Genomic DNA, 27,921 nt, shown 5'->3' with positions numbered 1-27,921 from the left:
TGCGATTCCCCTCTCGTGTTCGTGGTATCCTGTGCGTGAGTGAGCTTGTGTCTGTTCCCATCCATTCTGTCCCACGTTTGCCTTTGTGATTAAACTAGTTTTGGTCTACAAAGCTCGTGTCCAGAGTCCTTGATCCTTAAGACAGAAGAACGATTTCACACAACATTGAGTCGCAGCCTGTTCCTGTACTGTGACTGTTTTGTAGAACTTTACAATAAACCATAATGCTGTTTAAATTGAGCTTACAGATAATAAGGGTGTATTAATCCTTTACACTAAACAAAACGTTGTTTTTCAACCAGAAGAAAAACTCTATTACAGATCACATCAGAATCAAAAGATGTTATATTCATGGTGATGGAGTAACTTCATGGCAATGGGCAGAAACAAGACGATTGCAAATACACTCACCTAGATGTGTGTGTGCGCTGCCATACAACTTTACACCGGAGGAATCTGCCGTCAGTTCATGCTGCAGGGAGCTCTGATCATCCAAACACTTCAAAATTCAAGTGGAGGTACAAGATTACTGTCTGCTTCTCAGTGTTGCCAGACACAAGTTAAAACCAAACTGCTTTTCCCGTCAACGCTATTCGGCTGAAATGTACCAACCGTGGATTAAAATAGCTCATTTTAGCTCTAATAAAGCGGGTGGGTGGGCGCAAACCTGAAGCTGGATTGCGTGCACATATTACGGGTCAGACTCTAAACAACGTTAGAGATGTATTAAACTAATTAACTGACAATCATAAGAAATAACACCAAAGCAAAACTATCCAGACAACAACTCATTTTTGAACGAGGAGTATTTTTTCCAATTTCGCATGTCATCAGAGGAGGAACATCTTGACTTTGATCCAACAGAGCTCACTCTACCTTCTGATCAGTGCCAAGATCAGCGAGGGGCACATACAGCTGGTTCCTGCACCCACGTCCAGGAGGTTCGTTCTGCTCCAGTAAATGGAGAGAACTTGTACTCGGAAGTTCTTGCAACCCCTTTCCAATTCTTCTCTTCACCTGGAACATGGGTGAAAGTAACTTGGAAGCATTCGTCAGCGGATGCATCGTACCCGCCCTTGCTGAACTGTGCAGAGTGTGGCTGAGTGCAGTAAACAGGAGAAGCCAGACACTGAATTTCATGACACGGAGCTCACTCAGTAAATGCACAATTGCGCGATCCACTCCAGCAGGAGAACAAGAGCTAACTTGATTAAACTAAAAACAGATCATCCTTTAAAGATGCAGCAGGCCAGGCGCAGAGAGAACAGCGTTAATGCCTCAAGTCATCGTAAAGTTGCGAAGTCCTCGGCGTTTCCCGAGCCTGCTGTCTGGTCACAAAGTGGGGAATGAAACATCACGCATGCAGCAAGTGGGTCCGGGGCATCCTTGCACTGTAGGTCGAGTGCCTTATGTCCTGCTCCTGCACTGGAGAGTGACCCTGGACATCATCAGCCTCCCCGAACACCAGCGCTCGGGTTCCAGACACAACTTCATCCCCAGCCTGCCCACAATGCAGCCATTGCCTGATTCCCGGGAGGTAAAGCCCCACCCCTCGCAAAGAGGGATTGGCTGGATTGCACCAACGCTAGTTTTGATTGGTTGACAGTTTCGCTTTGTGTATGGTTGGTCCTGCTGTCATTCTACTTGCCGCGGAGGCCTTTGGGAGATGTAGTCCACAAGCTGAAGATCGTTGTTGCCTTCCTATTGGGTAAAACGTGAAAATAACTACAACCCCCAGCAGGCGTTGCACACCGCTGAAAGTTGGGAGAAACGCGGCAAGAAGTTGGGAGAAGTCCCGGCGGTTGTGAATCGCTCGCATTTTTCTCTTTATTTTTTTACGGGAGAAAATATGTTTGGTTTCAAGCGCAGTAAGGAATTAAAAACAATTGTGTAACAACTCGATTCTACTTTTGTTTGGAATGAAGAAAAACAGAAGGACCACCCAGGAGGAATTTTTACGTTGATCCAGATGAAAATAGTTGGGAGGCGGGGCGGTGAGGAAATATCGAGAGACAGGAAAGGATTCCACCCGAAAACCCCGATGTTTTCGGAAATGCAAAAGAAAACCTTTGCATTTATATAGTGCCTTCCACGTCCCCTTCTCAGGACGTTCCAACGTGTTCTGCAGCCAATGAAGCGATTGTGTGTATAGAAAATTATTCTTATTCAGATGTTTTATTCGTGTGTGCTTAGTCACGGCTGTGGACGATAACAGGACTGCTGAGAGTGTCAGCTCCTTGAACGAAGGGGCTGCTTACCATTCACCGTTGCAATGACTCGGGTCAACAGTGACCTCGATTCCTGTGCGATGCGAGCGGTGCTTGCGGTCACGTCCAGCGAGCTGCAGATTGATACCGGGTTACTGGCCACTGCTGTGGTGCTGGGCGTTTTCCTGGGTGTCGTTGGGGGAGTTCTGCTTTACTTGTTCGTTCTGAAATCCGCCTTGCAAAGAAAGGTAATAGTTTTCATTTGAAGAGAAGAATGCATTGACTCTATAGAAACGTAGTGGGATGCATACTGAACTGTTTTACTAACATGAATGGTGCAGGAGGAGCGGTTTGCTTTTTTTGCTGTTTTAAATTTTAGACGTTTTTTCTCTTTTCAGCAAACGTGTTCAGATGGAACTGATGACAGTTCCGATTCTGAGGATGACCAGTATTATGACAGCAACTCCGAGAGTGTGGTGGAAAGAACCAAAGCTTCCGCCCTTCAAGAGGTGGGATGTTTTCCCTCGTTTTTTTCTCTTATCATTTTGCTGTCCTTTGATGCTTCATATCATGAGAATTTAGCTGCAATTCAATATAGTCCTTTAAAGCGAGAGGATATGTGGAGGACAAATTAAAATGCAGCTATTGCAATAGCACTGCTTTACCTCAGTAATGGAATAATGCACTGCACTTTACAAAGTATATTGCTCTTGCCCTTATAAAATAATGTACAATACAACTTGCCCTGAACCACAGGATAAGAGATCTACCTGTGCATAATGCCAAAAAAAAGAGACTGAATCTCCTTTTCAGGCCACGACTGGGTTATTGGAAGTGTGCTCTGCATGCGGGTAGAATGATTATATTGGATTTTCCTCATCTTAGTTATTTATACTGACTGGATGTGTTACTGGTACAGCTGGATAAAGTAGCACAGTCTTGCACAGGGATCAGAGAGAAGCAATGAAGCAGAATGTTTAGTCTTCCAAACCCCACAGCTGTATTCCTATCATTGAGAGTTCAACAGTGGACAGAAGACCTGACGTGGCATGATATATTTTGAATACCTTTGCCATCTTCATTCTTTGTCTCAGCACAAAGCCCATGGAAAACTTCTGTGTATTTTTACAAAAGCCAAATGGTACAGATGCTGCCAGTCCCAAATGAAAACACATGTCACCAGAACTATTCAAAATCCGTGGAGAGAGAAGCAGAGTTCAGGTTGAAAAGTTTTCATCAGAATTCCAATAGGTCATCTGCGCAACCAGCTGAATATATTCAGCATTTCCTGGCTTTATTTGTATGTTTCTGTTAGGCGAGGGTAGTAATGTTGCTGGGTGTAGTTGGATGTTCTTGTACTACAGATCTACTTCAATGGTACCACAGGATGAAGGATTATCTACTCAATCATCCACTGTTGTCCTTAAGCCCCAGAGCAATGCTGTTTTGAAACATACCTCTGTTTACTGCCTTAGAGGTTCACGGTGAAGGGAGTGATGCAAGGGGTTTGGAAAGGCCATCTCACATCATTTAAAAACCTACAGCTGACATTCATCTTTATAGACATTTATCAGGTATGTCTTTGCAAGTTTGCAGAGGCTTTTCCACAAGGCAATGTTGTGAGGAGAATATCGCAATGCGTATAATATTCCCATGCTAATACATTTTTATGAAGTGCAAGGTTGGCAAGTCATGCTGCAAATGTATAAAACTTGGGTTGGGCCACATTTGGAGTATTGTGTACAGTTCTGGTTGCTGCATTACAAGAAGGATGTGGAGGCTTTGGAGAGAATGAAGAAGTTCACCAGGATGTTGCCTGGATTAGAGAGTATTAGCTGTAAGGAGAGGTTGGACAAACTTGGATTGTTTTCTCTGAAGCATCAGAGGCTGAAGGGGCGACTTAATAGAAGTATATAAAATAATGAGAAGTATAGATAGTCTTTTTTCCGGGTGGAAATGTCAAACACTAGAGGACATAGGTTTAAAGTGAGAGGAGGAAAGTTACTTTGCACAGAGGGTGGTAGTTGCCTGGAACATGCTGCCGGGGAGGTGGTGGAAGCAGATACAATAGCAACATTAAAAAGGCATTTAGACAGGCACATGAACAGACAAGGAATGGAGGATTATAGACCATGTGCAGGCAGGTAGGATTCATTTAATTTGGTATCATAGTCGGCACAGACGTGGGACGAAGGGCCTGTGCTGTACTGTTTTGTGATTCCACGTGTGCATTGACAAGGAAACTGCTGTAAGCCGTGCAAAAATCACAATACAAGGTTTATACATTGCAGATTCAAAGCTTTGTAAAAATGCTTCTGAATTGAAACCTGAAGCACAATCCAATCAGCAAAGTTCCCTTGTGCAAGCAATTCATCTCTGAGTGATCTGATCCTTTGTTACCTGGCAACAGTAATACTTCACTATTTTAAAGGGACACGGCATCATCAGGAATAAGAAGGTATAATGAGTACGTAGTAATTTTTGCAAAATAAATTAGGATAAATGCAGAATTAGGAACATATGATTGGTGTAGGAAGAAAGATTTTAAAAGGAGGATTGAATGGTACAACACTCCCCTGGTTCAACTGTCCCAAGTCTCTAATGCTACCTTGTTTGTTGACTGCACCAACTCGTCTCTGCATACACTATGACAAAAGGAATGTAGTGGTATATCTCAGAAACTTTGTCGCTCCCAGATTGTTCACTTTACTTCAAATGTTAAAATCTGATTTATTTTAGGTGATTTCAAAACTTTGAGATATTTGTAAATCTGAAAGCTTCCCTTACCCAGTATTAAAGTCCAATTGAAGGAACAAGCATTTGAAGTAAAGATTCATCATGGCAACAGAATTATACACCACGTTACTTAAAAATAGCCCCATCTTTAGCTCTATGCCAGGTGGAAGCTGAGTGTAGGAGCAGTCAAAAGAGAGCAGTGACTTATTACCTCTGACCCTGTTGCCTTGTCACCTCATTGTAATCTGCTGGTGAGGAAGCAAGCAGAAGACTTGCAGGAAGGCATCAGGATTCTCCTTTGAATTTGTAGATCATCTCCAGATGATTCTATCTGTAATTTTAACTGGTGGCCTGAGAAGAGTAATGGTTATGTTTTGCTGTCAGATCTGCTGGGAGTTGGATTGTGGGGTCGAATAAACTGAGCAGTGTAAGCCTTGACTTTATTTGTGGGTTTCTTCCTGGGGCACGAAGCCCAAGTTGGTTTCTGTGAGCCTCTCGTGGAAGCCTGGACCTCTCTTACCCTGGGAATGTCCCTACCCTTAAGTGCCCCCTCATCTTTTACTCACCAATGGCAGTTTCCTACTACTGAGTTCTTGTTCCCATTGGCCACACAGAAAGTAGATCTGGCAGCGTATGGGTGGGTTGAGGCAAAATTTACCCAGACCCTGTGGATTCTTCCTTTGCATCTGGTGTTGTGTGCATTATACCCCAGAGTGCTTAAACTACTTTGTCATTATGAAATAGGGTTTTTTAAAAAAAATAAAATATTCAATCAGAAATTATCCTTCATGAATTCATAGTTAAGTAAATTAACTGTTTAAAGAATTACATTATTAAAATATGACCATTTTGCAAAGAGTAACATGTTCTTATTAAAATGGAGAGCATTCCTTGGTGATTCCAAACTTCTGTTGCTTTGGGGAGATAATAAAATTTATTAGAATGTATGGTTGATCATTTCTTAAATAAACCTTCACTTTTTCAATTGCAAGCCGTTAAATTTCATAGAATTCGTTTCCAGTTTTAAAAGAAGATGATTCCCAGTTGTTTTCTGAAACTTCATTATTGTCTGCATGTCGTTGGCTGGAGATGTGATTTGTTCTTCGTGTTATTGCTTCATTCATGGATCACATGAAGATCACTAAATTCTGTTGGCATTCACAGACTGAGCTATTATCAATGTAATTGGGACACTTGCCTAGTGGCTTGCATACTCTTAATTATGTCCAAAAAAACTACCCACAAAGATAAGAAAACTCAAAAGCTTCAACACTAGAATGTATTATGATATGCTAATATCATTTACTTTACAGGAAGATGAATTATCAATCAACAGTAATATAGCTGCTTTTGCACTGAAAGCAAAAGTCATATATCCCATAAATCAAAAATTTAGGGTAAGTTATGCATTTGTTGTTATAAACAGTAACAATTATTGCCATTCAACACCCAGCTGAATATTCTTTCACCTTGCATTCATTTATAGCAATGGTATTCTGTTATATTTTAGATTGATAATCTGCATATGCTCCCAGAATAGGTTATTTGGAAATCTGGCTACACAATTAGTTAGTTTATATTAGCATTAATTTAAAATAATCAGAACGAACCACCTAACTTTCCAGGTTAAATGGGAAAAATTCAAAATGGAGACACCGCAGAGTAAATAAGAACATAGGAAAAGCTATAGGCAATTTAGCCTGCTCTGTCATTCAGTATGATCAAAGACTGAACCTCTCTCTTGGTACCATATTCTCACTCTTTCCCCATATCCCTTGATGCCTTTTGTGCCTAGAAATCAATCCACATTCAGCAACTTGGCCCCTGTGTGTGAGAGAGAATTTCACAGGTTCAGCAACCTCTGAGTAAAGAAATTTCTCCTCCTCTTAATCCCTATGGGATAACTTGTTCTTTCATAATTTTTTTGAAGATCATTAATTTATCACCATGTTGCACAAATGTTATGCTTCTTAATTATTAACCACGTGCCATTTATTTGCAGCCCCTAGCAGACGGATCATCTAACCCTTCTCTATTAGAGAACTTGAAACAAAGAGACCACAGCAAAAGGACAAAAGATTTTGTTTTATCTGGGTCTGAGTCACCTTGTCAAATGGATGAAAGAGGGTACTATTATTTTCAAGGGAATTATTCACCACCAGATCCTAAAGCATGTAATGAAGATAAGCTAGTTTTGATGGTAACATTCTTCCCAGAAATACTGGCCTATTCAAGGTAAAATATTCCAAGTACATGTTTACTAGGTATAAATATGTGCCTATAACCATGCATTACATGATGTTGTGCAAGTTTATTCAGGTGAAACAGATTTGGACAATGCAGATATAATCCTGTCCTTAAATTGGCTAAAATGTATCATAGATTCTACTTAGAGGATGTGGGTTAATTAAAAAGCACATGCACATGGTTAATGAATGCACAAGCCTTCATTTTAAAATAATGAAGGAGACCTTCTACCAGGATCTGCTGGCTACTCTCAAAAGGATTATGCAGCTCAGCCTTCTGCTTAGCAAAGGGCCCATTCATGACTGGGTGATAGGTGGCACCAACATCCATGGATCTTCCAGCTTTTGGGTTGAGAAATCTGTCCAATGAACTTACAGCTGGTCATCAGATCCATTGAAATCAATGGGGGAAATTGGCTGATGGGGTGGGCGGGGGAAGATGGCTCAAGCTTTTTATCCAATTTAATTGAGTTTAAAGTGTTTTTATTTGTTCTTAAGTATGGGTGTTCTATTTTAAGTTTTTATCAATCATTTCAATTATAACTTACTTTACAAGTTGTATGTGATTTTTGAATATTTGTGAATGTTAAAGGACGTGAATAATAGTGGCAGCTTTGACAGCTGGATGTGGCACCTCACCAGCTTTCGCTGCTATTTTGTCAGCATAGCTGGGCACCTGGACTGGGCTGCCCTAAGCTATGTGATGCGCTGGCAGCTGGGTGCCAAGTGAAAGGCTGCCCCTCAAACCATGGTTGACAAAACAATAGGATCTGGGGGCAGGCAGGTAATAACCTCATATATAACTCCATAGGAAGGTTTCTAGCTTTTCAGAACTTACTTAATATTATTCAGTGTTGTTCATTTGTATTTCATACATCTTTTCATATTTGACAGTCCTGAGGCAGATCTTGGCCTGTACAGACTTAGTCTGCAAGACCTGAGACAATTAGATACAGAAATGCATCAAGAAAAATGTACGGTATGTCTACATTTGCTAAGGATTGTAAAGCGGATGTTAAATATCTAAAATAAGACAAATATTTGGAGTCATTGTGTTGGCTGAAGTGAAATATGGCAGACTCTTCATCTGACCCTATAGCAGTCCCATTTGGATCCCAGGACAAGAACCTCGATAGAGCAATTCTGTTGGATTGTCCCACTGTAGAGTTTCAAAGCACCCCATTCCAGGGTCCCACCATGCTTTAACTCCCTGCAGATTATGCATTAGCCTCTTGTGCAACATTCTAGACTCTGTTGTTCTCTATGTAAGGCGATATAGATTGTACTACATTTTACACACCTTCGGACTGTATCAGGTCCACCCTGGCTTATGAATGCCTGACTTATGTACAGCCCATACATATGAACGAGCATTTGGAAGACCAGGAAATGGATTCCTGGCTGCTGCAGGCATCTTCTGCCATGTGGGAACTCGATTCGCGGCCATAAGGTTACAAACCGTACATGGGAACGGAATCTGGGTATGACCTGAATAGGGGAAAATTTCATGATTCATGTATATTACTGCTGCATATTTCAAATCCTTACTACTAAGGAGCTCTGAATTCATCAATCTCTTTTCTTTAGATGTTTCTTCAGTTGTTAAGAATAGAACTGAATAATTTGTATTTAAGAGAGAAAATTGATGAGAATTTCTACGGGGATTTTCTTTCCATGCAAGAGAAGGTAATTTTCTGTCAAGCAATCTTTTATTTGCTTTATCAGAATGAAAAACCATTAGATAAGATTTTTATTAGTCACATGTACATCGAAACACACAGTGAAATACACCTTTTGCATAGAGTGTTCTGGGGGCAGCCCACAAGTGTCGCCACGCTTCCAGCGCCAACATAGCATGCCCACAACTTCCTAACCCATACGTCTTTGGAATGTGGAAGGAAACCCACGCAGACACGGGGAGAACGTACAAAGTCCTTACAGACAGCGGCTGGAATTGAACCCGGGTTGCTGGCGCTGTAAAGTGTTAAGCTAGCCGCTACATAATTTGCTTTAATGTAATAGTGCAGGGTCATATATGTATGAAGATGGCAACTTGATAACTCCACTGAAGTGTTTTATTCCCAGCAGCTCTGTTTCAGAAGACTGACTTTGTCCAGCCTGAATGATTCCTTTTGGCTGGTCAAATCTGGTCATTTGCATTTGTAGAAAAACATCATAGACTTGTTCAACACAGAAGCAGGCCCTTTGGCCTACCATGTCCATTGCCAACCATCAAACACCCATCTATACTAATCCCATTTACCCCTCTCGGTCCATAGCCTTCTATGCCTGATGAGTCAAGTGCTCATCTAGATACTTCTTAAATGTGAGAATATCTGCCTCTACTACTCGTGCATTGCTTTCCAAATTTCAATGAGAAATAATTTTTCCTCAGACCCCTGTCAAACCTAACTCCTATTTTAAACATATGCTCTCTTGTTTTAGATACTCTGCAGTGAGGTAAAGGTTCCTCTAGTACCTTATCTCCAGCCTATCTCGTCTCTCCTCAGTTGAACTGCTCCATACCAGACAACATCCTGGTGAATCTTTACACTTTCTCCAGGGCAATCTCATCCTTCCTATAGTTTGGCAACCAGAACTGTACGCAATACAGTAAAGTGCTAGTAATTGGGCACGCTCAGGGCTTTGGTGTCAGACAGGCAAATTTTCTGGACCATTGGATGGTTATTCACGTTAATACCCAAACACACTTTTAATTAGATTTTTTTTAAAGAAATGTTTCACAGTATTATAATACATTCTCCAGTGAGGCCAGTAAGTCTCAAGGGAACGTATGAACCAGGGCTCCAGTGAGTCTCGGAGGACTGAGAACTGGGTCCTTGGTCAGCCTCGTGAGAACATTACCCGGTGAGCCAGATGACAAACCATCAGGATTTCCAAATAGTCAACCAGCAGATTATCAGAGTTTTACCGTACTCCAGCTGTGGCCTAACCAGTGTTTTATAAAGTTGCACCAAAACTCCCTGCCCATGCATTCTATGCCCCAGCTGATGTTGGCAAGCATCCTGCATGCTGCCTTCACCACCTCATTTGCTATCACCTTCAGAGATTCTTGGACTTGTATGCCAAGGACCCTGGATTCCTCAATACTCCCCAGGCCCATCTGTTCATTGTGAATGTCCTACCTTGAAGCTCAGAGTTATGGTCAATATCTCCAAAATGCTCTCCCACTACTTGCCCGACTACATTCCCTAAGACTGGGTCCATTACTGTCCCTTCTCTAGTAGGACTATGTTCTGGCTTAAAAATCTCTCCTGGATGCCCTTAAACATTCCACATTTCATACTAGGACAATTCCAATGAATACTGGGGAAATTGAAATCCCCTGCCGCTATAACTCTCGTCTTTGTGATTTGTGCGCATATCTGTTCCTCTAACTTCTGCTGACTGTCCTGAGGAATATTGTACACACCTGTTTTGTTCCTAAGCTCCACCCCTACGTTTCTTGCCTTTGGAAATTGGTGGAAGAGAGAAAAAAATAATTAAATATTTAAGCATTCATTGTTTATTTTGGGGAAAAAAATTAGATTAATATTTCAAATGCTATTGACAGTGGTTTCACTTGAAGCTGGATTCCAGTAAACTAAAATATACAGTTGTAACTCAGAGACCAGCAATATAATGTTTGAACAGTGGGGAGTGATTTGGTTCTGCAGTTCCCAAGTGGGAATTCCATAACATCTACTAGGCAGCCAGAAGACAAAATCTTTAGAGGAAGGAGGGCCAACCTTGTGTGTGCTTTCTAATGACCAACTTTAGGGCAGCTATTGCTTAGTCTAACAAGAAGCTTCTTGGTCAAATAGCAAAGGATGGAATGGAGTAAAGTGGAGGTGAACATCATTTTGGACATAATTAGTTCAGTCAATATTTTAAAGAATTTATTGTAACTTTAAAAAAAAACTTATTTTGTTTGATGGACAAGTCTTCAATTCTTTATCTAGAAATTGTGACAACTGATTAAAACTGTTCTAATTGAAAGGAACTACAAGAACTGACAAAGAAACATCAGCCAATGTTCCCAAGTGCTGCTGACAGGGAAGAGTCTGAACACTGTTATACTTTGGAAGAAATTGAAAGAAATGAACAAGATTATTTTCAATATGCCATACAACAGGTAATGCTTGAATGTGTACAGGCAGTTTTATAATGCAATAATTGAAGGAGTGGTGACTTAACCTTAAGAGATTGTGCTATGTAATGAATTTGAACATTCTCCTGGCACACGCAACAGCTGGTGCACAGGATGAAGAAAGTCCATCCAGTGGGATAGATCTCCTTCCATTCTTGCATAGGCTTAACATTTCAGTCAGTCAAATCCTGTCCGCTTTCCCAAGACTTGTTAGCAGGACACAGAAAAGATGCATCTAACCTACAGACAATAAGGAATCTGAGTAAATGGCGGAGCAACATGATTTCCAAAACCCTTCATCGTAGTAGATCAGTATGCATGCAAACACACTTTGCCACTTTTGGCACTCCAATTCGTGCAGCTTATAAGACACTTTTCCTATGATAGTAGTATCAAAATTAAGAGTGCATAGATTTAAGATGAGAGGAAACAGTTTTAAAGGGGATTGCACCCTGGTGTATATGACAATAAACTAATCTAATCATGCCCATCTATTCTCTGTGAATCTTTTGCACTTATTTACACTAGGAGTAATTTACAGTGGTCAATTAACTTGCCATCATATCTTTGGGATGTGGAAAGAAACTAGGGTAGCCAGGGAAAACCCATGCAGTTACGGGAGATCGTGCAAACTCCACGGAGACAGCAGCTGAGGACAGGCTCTAATTCAGGTCACCAGAGCAATGAGGCAGCAACATGAAATGTTGCACTACTATTGCCTTCTTTCAGTGCACACATCATGAATTAACCCCAGATGTTATTTGACTCTTTCCCAATAAGTATATCACATTTCATCTTTGTATGAATCTCCTGGACATGTGTTATCTTTTTTCACAGGTTGTGTTTTGTGATGTATCATTTTTCTATGATGCACACTTCATAATAGAGCAGAGGTTAAGTTCTCCAAAATGTTTTTATCAAGTCTGGAATAGTGCATATTGCAAATTTTCACTTCATCTGATAATACACTTTCCAGTGAAGGCTTTCACTTTACAAGGTTCCAGCCAGCACCATGTGGGTATATGGGCATCTTAGATCACTTTAATATACATCAACTGGGGCTGTTAGACATATCTCTAACACTGGATTCATTTATCATTTGTTTGTCTGACCCTCAGATGAGTCGATTCTTCCAGCAAACTGAACACTCTCATTTCTTCCTTCTGAAACATTCTGAGCTCCCTAAAGTCACTGTGGAGGAGATAATGCAGAACGTGCGTGACAAAATGTCCCAGTTGGAGAGTATGCTAACTGACACTCTGACTTTGCAAGTCACGGTATGTAGAAATAATGAATTATTCCAATGCGTGGAATTTTTAAACCCTAATTTTGTAGCAATGACAAGTTCAACTGCAGCTTTCCCCAATCTACGCAGGCTATTAGTTCACGAAAAATAGCATTTCCCCGGTATTTGACCTGTGGTGTTGTGGACTAGGGACCACACAATAAGGTAAGTCAAAAGCCCTTGGTATTGCATTGTAACACAAAAGGGAAACTATTGGTGTTGCCACAAAGTGGAATTTTCATCTACAAGTATGCTGTACACCCATCAAAATGGGTGGGAACTTTTACTTAGGGGAATTTTTGCAGATCAGGAAGAACAGGATTGTTCCTCTTGGTTCTTCGAATATACAGGAATACTGCTGCTAACAGTTCCACTCCACTATTGCTGTGCTCAAAGGGAAGCGTATTATCCTATAAAAGTTATATACATCCCTTGACAGCAAAAGTACTGATCATTAGTATATAATTTATCACTTGATAGCTGTATAGGCATGGACTGCCTCTGTGGCACATGTCTCTGGGCTGGCTTGTAATAACCAAACCTTGGACTAACATTTTGTCTGCACAAAATACTTAAAAGTATTGAAATAAAAATTAGATATATTCATGAATATAACCACATGTTTAATGTTAACTAATCTGCATGTTCAATGTGGTCATATCTGCCAGCTTTGTGGCACGGATATGAATAGCCACCTTGCTAGTACATCTAGATGTTATTCAGGGTCTATTCTAGGCTTGCTTACTGTGTTTCATTATTGGAGGTGTTCTGACTGGAGCTGAAAATAGTCAATCATCAGGGAACGATCCACTGGTGGTATGAAAGAGGAAAATTTATTAATGATAACTGAATGTGATTTGTTTGAGGTCCTGCAAGATACTCCTGCACTAATGTCCTTGGACTGTGACGATTGGCTTTTTACAAGTGCAACAATCTTTCTTTGTATTAAAATAAAACTAACCACTGGAGGATTTACCCTTGTGGAAGCCATTGACTTTCCTGAGCTCCTTGGTGAAAACTTCCTTTTGTTTCTCTTTTCCCCCTGGCATTGAGCCTTTGTTCCGTAATGAACAAAGAACACTCAGCTGGTTAGGCAGCATCTGTGGGAAGAGAAAGAGATTAATGCTTCGCATTGAAGGCCTTTTGAAAATTCTGTTTTTATTTTCGATTTCTGACATTAGTCTTTTGGTTTTGATTAGCTCTTGCTTCATGTCTAGGTGAAGATTGTGATAAAGTCTGTAGGTAAACAGGTCTGGAAAAAAAAATCAAATTGAGTACCTAAAAGCATTGCTGACTCTTCCATTGCTATGTCATACTGGCCTTTACTAAAGTAATGCGGAGCTCTTAAGCATGTGTTCTTAGATGGAGATGCAAAAGTGCTCGCCACTCCTCAATTTACTAACCTTAAAACAAAAAGATATTGTAACAGTTGTATTAATCTAAACTTCTAATTCGGTAGTAACTTCCAGCAATAGTTGGCCAAAACATTGCTAGGTCATCTCCTGTAGGTGGTCTTAAACATGGCAAGAAAAATACTACAACCACATTAACTCAGCAGCATCATCATGCTTATTCTGCAGTTGTGCAACTATGTCATATAATCATATGTTGTTAAGGACTTACATAGTATGTATCAGAAGTTAAACTTGATTTCAGTCATCTGGCTATCCTTTATTTGGTTCTGTTATGTTAATAGGTTATTCTGGATAAGTTGACGCGTTGGAAGTTCATGGCTAAAAGCCTTTATTTCTTCAAGTGGCTTGCTCAGCAGGAAAACAGAGACAATTTGAAAATGGTGACATCTGTCCTGGAAACTCTCACCAGAGATGGTACATTGGCATCTTGGCAAAAAGAAGAGCTAACAGCCAGATTACAAAGTTCGGTTCAGGGTTGTGTGAACACATTGAACAATGGTAAGTAAAGCTTTAGACTGAATTATTGAAAGGTAATTTCATCAGGGCACTTCTTGACTGACTCAGGGTTATCAGTATGCAGGTGCCCCAAACTGTTAAATGTAAACATTTATAGACTCATTAAGCCTACATTTTTGCTAACTACTTCCATTCTCTCACTTGTAATTCTTGTTTGTAAATAAATGGGTACTTGTAGAGCCTAAACATTGGTGAGACCGTCTGTAAAGGGAGGCTGTGTTTGCAACATCATTCTGCATGGTCATTGTACAGCACTGGTTCACGATTCTTCCCACTATGTGTAATTTGATCCACTCATTAATGATCAGGCTGGAGGGAGGTTCTGTAGCTTGGCTGTTAATATCAATGCTTAAGACACTGCATTATTAGACTTGGTACACTATGTAATCACCCACAACAGTAAGGCAAATACTGTGTTTAAAAGTGCAGGCTTTGTCACTGATAACAAGATGATGTTCTTGAACATACTGCCTAAGTGTAAGGGGTTGGAAGAGGCAGGTACTCTCTCAGCATTTAAGTATCTAGCACTTAAATCGCCAAGATATGGAAGCCAGTGGACCACCTACTGATAAATGGGATTAGTACAGATAGATACTTAATGGTCAGCATGCACATGATTGGCCAAAAGGCCTCTTTCTGTGCTGGATTACTCTATAACTGATTTATTCTCCTTGTATTTTCTCCTATTTCTTATAGGATGAGACCATTTGGCCTATTGAGCCATGCTGGCTCTCAAAGCAATCATATCAATCCTGTTCCCTCACTTATTTTCCTGTAGATTTTTCTCTCGCATGTCCACCAACTCCCCCTATTCTCCTATTACCACCAGGCGTGGATGTACTGAATGTGGTAATTTGGGGGGTTATCCCCTTCAAATGAGACTGTATGGGTAGGGATTAAGCAGAAAAAAGGGGCGATCACTTTGAGGGTAAATTACAGACTACCTAACAATCAGCAAGAAATGGAGAAGATGTGTAGAGAAACCACAGAGATGTGTAAGAAAAACTGGTTGCAGTAGTATGGAGATTTCAACTTCTCCAGTATTAGCTGGGATTTCCTTAGTGTGAAAGACGAGGAGGGAGTGGAAGTTTTAAAGTGCTTACTGCGCCAATATGCAGATTGTCCTACTAGAAGGGACAGTACTGGATATAATATTAGGGAATGTGGCCAGGCAAATGGTTGAAGTGGAAGTGGAAGAGCATTTTGGAGATAATGACCATAACTAAGTTTAAAGGTAGTCATGGTCCCAAATTGGGAGAAGTCTTATTTCAATGCCGTAAGACAGGACCTGGCAAAAGTAGACTTGGAGCAGTTACTTGCAGGTACATCTATAACCGACAAGTGGTAGTCATTCCAAAAGTGAAATAATGGGAAATGTTCCCGTTAGAGTGAAAAGTAAGGACAATATATCTGAGGAAACCTGGGTGTCAAGGGGTATTGAGGGCTGGATTAAAAGAAAAGTGTAGCATATGACAGATGTAGAGACTGAAGAAGGGGGAGGCCCTTCAAGGGAACAGAAGACGTACTGATGAAGAAAGAAGTTAGGAGGGCAAAGAGGGAGCACGAAATATCACTGGCGAAAAAGATTAAGGAAAATTCCAAATCATTTCATTCCTATATGAAGAGAAATGGGGTGATAGGAAAATTCCAAATCATTTCATTCCTATATGAAGAGAAATGGGGTGATTAGGGTAAAGAATAGGACTCATTAGGGACCAAAGTGCAAATCTGTGCTTGGAGCCAGAAGACACAGGTAGGGTCTTAAATTAATATTTCTCTTCTGTATTCACTAAGGAGGACATTGTACTTGGAGAACTCAAGGAGCGTTACAATGAAATTACATTAAAAAGGAGGTATTAGATGTCTTAGTGTGTTTAAAGTTGGGTAAATCCCCAGGATATGTATCCCAGGCTGGGAAGGCAGCAGGAATAAGCCAGGTAATTACAGACCAGTGTCCGACTTAAGTTGTAGGGAAGTTATCGGAAAAAATTCTTAAGGTCAGGATTAATTCACACTTGGAAAAGCAGGGAACTAATCAAAGCTGGTCATCACGTTTTTGTTAGGGAGGTCCTGTCTGATCAAATTGATTGAGGGCTGTGGAGTTGATGTAATCTAAATGAACTTGAGTAAGGCCCTTGACAAGGTCCTATATGGGGAAACTGATCCAAAAGTATGGAACCCAGTATGGGACAGACCAAATGCTATTAAGGGGATTGGTATAAATACATACTTGATGATGGGCCAAAGGACCTGTTTCTGTATGTCTATGACTCTTAGACCATATTTAAATTGCTACTTCTATTGTGTAAGCTGCCATAGAAGTGCTGGCTTTCAAAACTGAAACATAATGTTAGTGAAGAAAATAATTCGAGAAGTTAAAGGCCTTGGATCTTGCTCAGTTTTCCTGAATTCTTGCTGTAGTGAAGTGGCCTTATTTGAAGAATGATGGTTTTAGCTTTTTGGGCCACGTTATCTGATGCTTCTGTTCATCTCATTCCAGAGAATAGTACCAAAATTGCAGAACAAATAACTTTAAATCTGCTTCAAGCATTCCTTGATCCTTGAAACAGTTCTATAATTTGTGCCTGCAAATAATGTAAATATTTCCTTTAGAATTTACCAAGCAGACAAAAGGCATCATTTTGGAAATGAAGAGACGGCGGAGGACTCTGATGAATAGACTTGAAGAGACACAAAGAGAGGAGGCTACGAATCTGACAGACAGGGCTAGGCGAATACTTGCTCCAGATGACTTTATTAAGGTTACACTCTAAATACTTTTGAGATAAAGTGCAGCATTTAACATGTTGATTCAACTTTCTGTTTGCAGCATGTAAGATTTACACTGCTGCAAGAAGGGAATAACTTTCCAATAGACTTCCCTCCAACAAGTTCACTTTTCATTTATTCACTGATGTAATCCACCTAATTAGCAATTCACTTAATACTGCCCATGTCAGACTATCACATTGGCAAAAGGCAAATTGCTGCCTCTTGAACGTGCTCAGTAATGGAGTTGTGGATTGATGACTTGGGTATGAGGTGGGCTATTCCATGCCAATGATGACTCTGGGCCTGATTGGGAGAGCAGAAATGGTTAATGAGTCCCCAGAACACAACAGCAGCCAGAAACTCGGCTCAGCCTATATTCTGCCTTGAGCCTCTTTTCAACACTACCTGTGAGGTAAGGTGTTCTTGTGGTTCCCATTGGTGTAGTCCACCAGCTGGTAAAGGGAGAATAGGAAGGGAGCAAACCTGCAGCAGCCCTCTAGATTACTGTGGAGTCCTGCTGTGCCTAGGACCACACTTCAAAATTTTTTTGGCAATTGCTTATTAGACAGCAACAAATGGTTCAAAAGATGAGCAGAGCAGTCCCAACACTTGTATTCGACACTGCCTATGTTCTGGATGCTGTCATTGTACAAGCTTTAGGCCTTTCCTTCCATTTAGTCCAAGGGACTAATGTCTGTTTATGGAGAACTGCCTCTCCATAAGCCTGGTTGCAAAATTACCTGAAACCAATATGGCATGGGATGAATTTAGGTTGGGAGATACAAGTCAACAATGTGTGAAATTGCTTCTTTTTTGTTCCTTCCTCCTTGTGCTGTAGACAGGCACACATGGACCAGTTTCTCAGCCCCTCCCTTCTGTGTCTTAATCCTCTAATGCTTCATTTTATTGACCACATATTCTTGTTGATCACGCTATTTATACCTTTGTGATTGTATGTAAACAACATATGATCACAAAGGTATAAATACATTGGTGAGGCCTAATTTAGAGTATTGTGTGCAGTTCTGATCACCTACCTACAGGAAAAATGTCAATAAGCTTGAATGAGTGCAGAGAAAATTTACAAGGATTTTGCTGGGAATTGAGGACCTGAGTTACAGGGAAAGGGTGAATAGTTTATGACTTTATTCCCTGGAGCGCAGGAGAATGAAGGGAGATCTTATAGATGTATACAAAATTAGGAGGGTTATTGATAGGGTGAATGCATGCAGGCTTTTTCCCTTCAGGTTGGGTGAGACTAGAACTAGAGAACATAGGTTTAGGGTGAAAGGTGAAATATATAAGGGGAATCTGGGAGGAATCGTTTCCACTCAGAGGGTGGTGCGAGTGTGGAATGAGCTGCCAGTGGAAGTGGTAGATACTGGTTCAATAACATTTAAGTTTGGATAGGTACATGGATGGGAGGGGTTTGGAGGGATATGGTCCGGGTGCAGGTAGATGGGACCAGGCAGAAGATTAGGTTGGCATGGACTTGATGGACTGAAAGGCCTGTTTCCTTGCTGTAGTACTCTAACAGTAAACTCCTGTTTATCCAGAACTTGTGCATTGGGATTCCCATGCAAATGGCAAAAACTTCTATGACTAGTATGCAATTTCGTTAAATGCTTGATTTTGTTTTTATGAAAAAGAGTTCAAATTGAATTTTATTTCAAGTGTTATGCAAAAGAAGCGTGAATAGACATCTTTATTATATGCTTATAAGAGCAGTGCAGTTGTAGGCTGATAATCAGCAATCACTTTTGAAGATTTCACACCATGTGATTGTGCATACAGTCATTTGAGTTATTTTGCCGTATTTTACATTAATACTGTTTAACCTTAAAATAAAGAATTGCAGTTTCAAACATTGTTTTAAAAGTAAAAGGAGCTGGCATATAGTTTTGTAATTTATTTATAGATTAATATTGTAAAATACTAGTGTGTGTGTGTGATGTATCATAATATTTCTTGGGTAATTCTGAGGCAGCTGACAACCCCCGTTCACCTTGGACACTGGATGGCTGAGAGTATACTGTATAATGATTCCTAATGTTAATTATTCTGTCCAAAGAAAAAGTTGCAGTATATGAGTGAGTCTAGTTGCAAAATCTAATCCTCCAAATTATTTGTTCATAAAAATAGAACAAAGTAGAAAGCTGGTGTTTGTAGTTCTTATCTTCACGCAGGACCTCGTCCTATAAAAAGGACAATTCTTCATTTTCATATGTGTACAAATATTAAATAGTATTTAGTTCTGCTGAGGCAATAATGATGCTCAGCAGAACTAAATACTATTTAATATACACACACATATATTAAATGATGATTATCCATTCATTTGTTTACTTTCTTCACATGGTTCAGGTACAATCAGTATATAACTAATTTGGCAAGCAGTGAAATGAAGGTAGTAGAATATTTTACTGATCAGCACATAATATTATAACTGTGAACTTGATAGAGTTATCATGAACTTGAGGACCGCCACAGGCAGATCCGTTGTGAAATGGAGGATGAAGAAGATCATAAGGATGCTGAGGCAGTTACTGAGCTGTGGAAGGTGAGAGTCCAGTCAATTCACTTGCTGGTTACACCTCTGTAACTAATTCAGTTTTCACTTTTTAGTACATTTTGCTAAAATATTCAGAGGTTTGGTTTGATTGTTGGATGCTTTGACAGTGGGGGGAAAAAAAGTCTGGAAAAACTTTTTTTTGGTGGGAGAAGTTGGAAGGATCTGTGGCCCCTTTAGTCTCTCAATGTTACTTTTTTTTTATGGCCCCTTTAGCCTTGCATTATGAAGATTGTTGTTTTCATTATTAATCCTGCTGATTAAATGCTTGCAAACTGGTAGTCTTAATAAATAAAAACAAAAATGCTGGAAATATTCAGCAGGCCAAGAACCATCTGTGGAGAGGGGAAACAGAGTTAATGTTTTAGATTGACCTTTCATCAGAACTAGAATAAGTTACAAAACAAATATATTTTACAGCTGTGAAAGATGTTGGCAAGGCCACATTTGGAGTACTGGGTACAGTTCTGGTTGCCCTGCTAGAGGAAGGATATCATTAAACTGGAGAAGGTGCAAAAAAGATTTGCAAGGATACTACCAGGACTGGGGGACTTGGGTTACAAGGATTGGCTGGAGCATAGGAGGCTGAAGAGTGACCTTTTATAAAGTTTTGTAAAATCACAAGGGGTATGGATAAGGTGAATATCCAAAGTCTTTTCCCAGACAAGGGAGTCCAAAATTAGAGGGCATAATTTTAAAATGAGAGGGGAAAGATTTAAAAGGAACAAGAGGGACAACTTTTTCCACACAGACGGTGATGGGTATTTGGAACGAGCTACCAGAGGAAGTGGTAGAGGTGGGTACAATTACAACATTTAAAACGCATTTGGACAGTTACATGGCTACAAAAGGCTAGAGCAATATGGGCCAAACACTGGCAAATGGAACAAACTTAATTGGGCAGTTTGGTCGGCATTGGACGAGTTGGGCCAAACGGCCTGTTTTCCATGCTGTATAGCTCTGACTCTTTGACTTTATTTTCTCCACCCTCCCCTTTCTCTGCAATTAAAAGGAATGCATGTGATAGAATGGAGACTAGGAGATACTGGATGACACAAGTGGTGCTAGCTGAGAGTGTGTGGAAGGCTTGTCAATCTCACTTCTGTTTTGAGAAAATGTAAATGTGAAGAGATAAATGAGGATAGAGGAAAAAATATAAGAACAGTGAGATACAAAATACTGCAGTTGCTAGAAATCTTATTTAAAAAAAACTGATGGAAATACCCAATAGGTCGGACAGCATCTGTAGAGAGAATAAAACTGAGTTAATGTTACAAGTTCATCAGAATCGGCCAGCTCTGATACAGACTTGAAAGGATGGTTATCTGAAATGCAAATCCAGTGAGTGCTGAAAGCTGGAAAATGCCTAATTGTAAGATGAGATGGCATTCCTCAAGCTCATTATAGCCTTGTGTTGCTGTAATTGGCTTGAGTTGGTCTTGGGAGTATACATTCGCGTATCTACGATCACCTAATACAAAATGTTGCCACTGATCCTCCAGCAGGAACAAGATTGCAATTTTAGTGCTGTGTCTATACCTAAAAGATTCCATTATGTTGAATTCACCTGTTTATTCATGTTTGTGCTTATACAGGTGAGCTTTGTTCATTTAAGAAAATGGGATAACTTCTTACTGACAGAATCAAATATTTTCACATCAAGCTTTACAAGAGCAAAAACTAATTCCCAGAATCGGAACCAAGAATCAGAGAAATCTGTCACAAAGGAGGAGTTAATTCAGTCCATTGTGTCTGATGAAGCTCTTGATGAAGCAATCTAAAACTGATTCCACCTTCCTGTTTTCTCCCAGAACCCTGGAACAGAGCAGGGTGATTTTTTTTTTCATTCTCACTAATCACACAGCCTTGTGATTTGAGTACAACAAGAGTTTATTATCCTAATGCAGGTCCAGATGCAGGGTCCTGACCCAAAATATCTACTATTCCTTTGTCTCCACAGATGCTGCTTGACTGCTAAGTTCCTCCAGCAGTTTGTTTCTGCTCCAGGTTCCAGAACCTGCAGTTTCATGTGCCTCCAAGAGTTTATTATGATTACTGTTGAATTATAAAAAGTGTACTCATGGATTTATTCCATTAGATAAGGGTGTTTAAAATTATTTCACATTGGATACCACAGACCATAACTGGGGAAACTTCTCTGTCATTAATTAGTTTCCAGAGAGGGAAGACTGTATGTTTACATCCTTAGTCACTCATTCTGTTAATATTTATATGGATAATTTTATGATTTCTTGCTGTGGGTCACAGGAAGCATAAATAATAAATGTAGACATGAGCTGCATGTGATTTTCCCAACTAATTAGGTCAAATAGTTCTGCATGGCGCATTTTGAATTTTCAGTGGGTCAATATTTAAATCCTCAAAAGAAAACCTCGTTTGTTGCAGCCTACAGACATAAAGATGTAGGGTGTGGATTTCAATTTGCAAACCATTTGGCCAAGTGGTATTTGTTGATTGCTTTTTGGCTTCAACTGCACAAGCATGGAACTGACATTGCTTTAGTAAACTGACCACATTGTACCAAACAGAACCTGCACTTTGCCTCATCACGGACTGTGGACAAATTGATCGAGGAGCTTTTTTCAGAAACTCTACCAAACCTCACTGAAGTATCTTCATCTGCAATGAAAACCCTGAAAAGCCAAATGCAGCAAGAGTTAAGGGCAAGCAAGCAGGCAGCAGAAGAAGAAAGAAAATGGCATTTGACATTTTTCCAAGAAAAATTGGTCCAAATGAAGCAGGTATGTGAAATAAATGACTTAGTCATCTTGTATTTTTGCCACTGTCTTATTCTTCCATTGTTACATACAAATACTCACCTTGTACATACTCTGTCATACAACTGGGGAGATGACCTAACTCAGATTTCTCCCTGTGCTGCTTTTTCTAACCACTTCTAAGTATTCAAGTCGCCTGGAGTGATAATATTGTTGGTCACGTTTAACAATGGCAAAATCATTCCAGACTTAGAACTTCCCTTGACCTTTAAATCACCCAAGCAGTATTTTTCAAATCATGAGAAATTAAGTTCTGGAAACAAACTTGCAAATGACTGTATAACTGAGATTTTTTTCTCATTTCGAAAATGGGTATTTTTTATATAACATTTATATCTCCTATTGCAAAATTCAGGAATGGCTAAATGAGCAGGCACTTAATTCAGCTAAACAGAAACACCTTGTTGACTATCAGGAACAGATCATTCAAAGCTTGCTATTGAAGCAGACTGCACTAGATGAGAAGTAAGTACGAATAATTCAAAGTTATCTACAGTATACATGGTAGGGTTATGAAATTCAGTGAAATTATTGGTAGTTTTTCTACATTATTCTCTTGACTTACCTCTGTCTCCTTAAATATTTCCTCTGTGTTACGATGAGAAGCTATTCTCGGGCTAGCATTGACACTCTGATTCCTGCTATTTCAGGTATCAAAGCTGCGTCCTTGGCTATTAATGTGAGGATATTACCTGTTCTTCTGCTGCAGTATCTAGTGCATCCATTGTCTTGTAGGTACCTCCTTAGGCTACTTAGTCTTCATTACTATCTCTCAATTCCAGCATTGTTGGGACCCTGGACATCTGTCTAATCACCCTTGCCCAGTCCCTGGGATCCCAGCCTGTCTTTCTGATGTGTCAGACCCAACTCCAATTTTCCCCCTGGTTGCTTCCAACTCCAAGCCTGATCTTCTGTATCCCACCCCATTGGCCCCTATGAGCTGAAACTCGCCTAACTTCCCTGCTTGCTTCACAAATGCACAGTCAGAATTCTTGCGCAATAGAACTAGCCTTTGTGTTATAGAACAAGCAAAGTTCAAGGCCTGATCTATTATGCATGATGCCTTGGATCTTGAGTGCCAAGTTCCACTGTAAGGGGCAATTGCCCAAAATTGGCACAAGTCTTCTTTTCAGGCAATGTATTGAATACGTTGCAAATGTATGCAAGGTTTGTCTAACAATCCTGTTATTGACCATCCTCAGGATTTTTGCCTAATACAGTTATTTATTACTTCTGTTCTTCTTTTAGTCCTAACCCACTGATATAACTTTTTATCAGACCCCAGTATCCCTGACATGCATTCACTTTTGACTATATATTCCATGAAGTGTAAAGAATGAGAACACTTTTGTATGCCATTGATCATGCCCTCAATCTGTCCTTTTGCTTCACACTCAGTGAACCTTGGAAATCTAGTTTCTGTTGCCTTGAGAGAAAAATATTGGCCAGGCTGTGAGAGAGCTTCTTTGCTCTTATCCAAGTGGGATCATAATATTATTTCATTCGCCCAAACAGACCTCAATTTAACATTTAAATCTGAAAGATGGTACATCTGTCACTGTTGTATATTGTCAAAGGTGTAGTCTCTGTTTGGAGTCTCAAGGCTAGGAGTGGAGTTTGACTTCACTTCCTTTTAATTTTGAGCCAAGCGGCCTCTATTTTTCATGTTTGAGTGATTTGGAACTCTCTCCACTATTCACAAAAGAAGCTATTGACTATTTCCCCACATCTGCTAATCCTATAACTTAAATGCCTTGGTGTATTCAAGTCATAAGAGTAGTTCGGTAACATTTAAGATCCAACATTTGCTTGAATAATCTGCAAAGATGTAACTGCTTTTCATGTTTAATCTTTCAGGTTTTCTAAGCACATTATGCTGGAGCACAAGACGGCTTTACAGTCTGTGGTTAGATGGTTAACTCTGAGACATCTTAGTCTAATGACACTCAAGGATATGAAGCTTTACAAGACTAAATGTCAGCTGGATGAACTAGGGGAACAGCGATTAAAAGAACCACCCATTTGGGATGAGTATGAAGACGAAAGCAAGAAACTAAGGGATGATCTGGTACCAGTAGCTCTTCATCAAACCTACTGCAGATAATTAACTTGTATTTTCTGCTGTACTTTAAAGATTTCCTTCTCAATTTGTATAATGTTCAGATCACATTTTTTAAAAAGATTTTATTGTCAGTGCACTCTACATTCAACTAGAATAATATCTGGCCGAGAGAATTATTGTTTTGAGAAGAGACTGGCTGCTGCTTTCTTCTTTGGAGCAAAAGAAACTGAAAGGAATGTAATTTAAAAAATATAAAACTTTGAGAGGCCTTGACAGGTTGAACAGTAAGGATCTATTTCCCTGAACAGAGGTGGTCAGTCACTAGAGGACATGTACTTAAATTAATCGGTAGAAAGTTTAGCAGTGTGTCGCAAAAATTTTGTTGCACTCATTAAATGGTGGAGATTGGGGCTTGTAGCCTGAAAGGAAGGTGGAGGCAGAAGCCCTCATCACTTTGGAAAGAGTAGCTAGATGACCACTTTAAGATCCATAATCTGCAGGACCAAAATCTGGGAGGTGGGATTGACCTGAAATCCATCTTTGGTCACCACCTTCTATCTCGCAAATTTTCACTGTCCACAAGTTGAGAGTGAACCTGTGATGATATTTTTAGCTGTTGGATAATTGTATTTGACGTGTTCTGCATTCTGTTTATTTTGTGAAAGGTGTCCAGATTGTCAAAAGAAAAAGAGAAGCTGTGCCGAGAGACTGAATCACTGATTCACCAGCAACTCGCTGCAGAATCCCAGGCACTGATGGATTTTTTGCAGCATCACATGGTTCAGGTCATTGGCCATGCTCTAGTCCATCAAGTTGGAATCAACTCTGCCAAGCAGAACCATATAGACAGCACGCATCAACTCAAGGTAATATTCCCTAGAAGCTATCATCAGTGTCAAAACACAACTCTCATAATCCAGTCTAAACTACATGTTATTCTGAAATCTCAGTTGCAGCCAGTGTACTAATATTTGTATTGTGCTGGGAAAGCTTGTTTTCCATACTCTGCCTTGGAATCTTTGTGTAGAGGTAGTTTTATCTTTGTATTAATTTAGGGTTAATTTCAGTCTGGGTGTTGAATAAAAAGGGGAGTTTATGTTGCACGAAAGAAGTGCAGCAGTCTGACCTGGGACGAATGTACATGCTAACACATTACCTTGGTTTTAAAGTTTAAACATCTGCTACCAGAACACCAGTATAGTAGAGGCTGCTCTTCTGCATAAGACTGGAGGTCATTCTAGCTTTTCCCAATAGGATAAAATTGATATCCTATATCAAGAGCATTTGGAAAATTAAGCAAGAGCAGCCAATTCAATATCAACCATCTTACATGATTGCAAAGACAAATTTTATTCCCATACACTTTGGTGTCAAATCCCATGTGCTGCTTGATCCACAATATGAATTTGGCTTAGTCAAGGTAGTTTTAAGACTGTTCAATATCTGTGATCTCAGTTGGTACAGAGAAATATGATTGACTTTGCAAGAGAGGTGCAGTAGGGATGTAAGGAAGAATTTTTTTTGTGTGTTGCGAGTGCTAGCGATCTCTGCCTTTGAGGGTGATGAAAACAAAGATAATAAGTTCTAAAGGAAATTGGGTAGAGGCTTGAGAGAAATCAGATGATAGAGCTATGGGGATAGAGCAGGGGAATAAGATTAACTGGATGGCTCTACAGGGACCTAGCATGAGTCCTAATGACTGTGTTTGTTTCTCTAGACATGGGGCTTTAATACAAGAGAATTTGGGTGCTGAGTTCATTAGGTCTTGTAGGACCTTCTGACAGTAGAATCTACAGGCAGAGCACCAGGTCAAAAATGCAACAATAAAAAGCCCCGTATTGAGGAATATTGCAGCCTCTATTAAACTACCTCATTGGTTTTCTTTTTACATTAAGTTATTTACTACAAAATGTGTTAAATCTCAGCACTAAATATCAAAGTGTGGTAAAAGTCTGCCACAGTAACCGAGGAGCTGAATCTTTGGGCAGGGCTACACAAAGCTAGAAAAGAATTGATCAAATATTGATGTGTTTGATTTATATTTTAGAATCTACTAGTAGAGAGAACAATGGAGAGCGTCTATGTGACCATGGAAGGTGCAACTTGTCTTATTCAGAATTATCACCAACGGATAGAAGAAATCATGGAGTTATACAGGAAAGACAAAAGGAATCAGCTGAGGTCCCTGCAAGGTGTCTCTAATTTAGCTTTCATTTCTTGCTCAGATTATGGTTTTGACCAAGATACTTCTGTTATAATCAAATAACAACTTGTACAGTATTTTCCTTTTAAGTTTGATTGCTTTGACTTGGAGGTTGGTCACAGATACTGTAACATCATGAGAAGCATTCCCAGTGAAACTCGACCTCGATGGAGGGGGCATATCGACAGGCTACTGTGAATCTATGGAAGTTAGCAAGCATCAGATGCAATAGCACTAAGAAAGCAAAACCAGCAATATTTCCTAATGGTTGACTTTTTTTTTATATTTTCATTCATTTTAAGATCTGTAATTTTGTGTCTGGCAGCCATGTGTGTTCAATTGAGTAAATGGGTATAATCCAGATATCTCAGATAACTTTTATGAAGTATGCTATCTGATTCAAGTTCAACCTTGTATTGGAACAATGTGGGAATGTTGGTATTTCCTTTGACCCAAATATTGATATTAAAAACATTGGGGATCTTTCTACAGTGAGCAGAGTTGGGGACCCTATTTACTACTTTGCTTACAAAATCAAGAATATAATGCATTGAAACAAACCTTCCAATGTAGACCTGGTGGTTATGTGGCAATACCTAAATCTTCTACAGCAGTGGTGTAATTCCTGCTTCTGCACTGTTACTGAAGTAATCAAAGTTCTGTCATTGAGGCATCTTCAGGCCAATTTGGTTAACGTCTGTCTTGGTGTGGGGGTGGGTGGTGGTTGGGATGAAGTTATAAGTTATAAACTATTGTTAAAGATGTAATAGCAGGGAACATGGAAAATCCAGTTAAGGCAGAGATGAGGCAAGATGTTTCTCTCAGGATCACACAAGTTTTTAGAATTCCATTAAAAGTAGGTAGAAACTGTACCTTTGAATATTTTAAGGCAGAAACATATTCTTGACAAGGGGTGAAAGGTTACTGAGGGACAAATCGGAATACAGTTGAGTTTACAATCA

The 27,921-nt window shown here is 39.8% G+C and overlaps 2 protein-coding genes across 5 annotated transcripts in view; one reads left to right on the top strand and one right to left on the bottom strand.

The window, feature by feature from the left end:
* The window catches only part of LOC127586245 (limbin-like), a 128,950-nt gene extending 127,426 nt beyond the window's left edge, over positions 1–1,524 (bottom strand). For all 3 annotated transcript variants that reach the window (XM_052044051.1, XM_052044059.1, XM_052044068.1), the window contains exons 1-2: positions 877–1,524; positions 412–499 (exon numbers count right to left, since the gene is read on the bottom strand). In XM_052044051.1, coding sequence (XP_051900011.1) covers positions 412–499; positions 877–1,140 — 352 coding nt within the window. In that variant the 5' untranslated portion in view covers positions 1,141–1,524. The remainder of the gene's footprint in view (positions 1–411; positions 500–876) is intronic.
* Positions 1,525–1,750: 226 nt separating this feature from the next.
* Positions 1,751–27,921, top strand: part of LOC127584699 (evC complex member EVC-like) — a 32,480-nt gene continuing 6,309 nt past the window's right edge. The window contains exons 1-16 of one of the 2 annotated variants that reach the window (XM_052041592.1): positions 1,751–2,455; positions 2,606–2,716; positions 6,257–6,340; positions 6,946–7,178; positions 8,084–8,168; positions 8,777–8,875; positions 11,190–11,324; positions 12,458–12,616; positions 14,321–14,537; positions 17,169–17,317; positions 19,789–19,887; positions 22,446–22,658; positions 23,050–23,159; positions 24,552–24,762; positions 25,422–25,622; positions 26,804–26,948. In XM_052041592.1, the coding sequence (XP_051897552.1) occupies positions 2,273–2,455; positions 2,606–2,716; positions 6,257–6,340; positions 6,946–7,178; positions 8,084–8,168; positions 8,777–8,875; positions 11,190–11,324; positions 12,458–12,616; positions 14,321–14,537; positions 17,169–17,317; positions 19,789–19,887; positions 22,446–22,658; positions 23,050–23,159; positions 24,552–24,762; positions 25,422–25,622; positions 26,804–26,948 (2,434 nt within the window). In that variant the 5' untranslated portion in view covers positions 1,751–2,272. The remainder of the gene's footprint in view (positions 2,456–2,605; positions 2,717–6,256; positions 6,341–6,945; positions 7,179–8,083; positions 8,169–8,776; positions 8,876–11,189; positions 11,325–12,457; positions 12,617–14,320; positions 14,538–17,168; positions 17,318–19,788; positions 19,888–22,445; positions 22,659–23,049; positions 23,160–24,551; positions 24,763–25,421; positions 25,623–26,803; positions 26,949–27,921) is intronic. The other variant, XM_052041598.1, reaches the window with a different exon arrangement.

This window comes from Pristis pectinata, chromosome 2, assembly GCF_009764475.1.
Source record: "Pristis pectinata isolate sPriPec2 chromosome 2, sPriPec2.1.pri, whole genome shotgun sequence".
NCBI lineage: Eukaryota > Metazoa > Chordata > Chondrichthyes > Rhinopristiformes > Pristidae > Pristis > Pristis pectinata.
The sequence above is the reverse complement of the archived record's forward strand: the minus strand, read 5'-3'. Positions and strand labels throughout refer to the sequence as shown.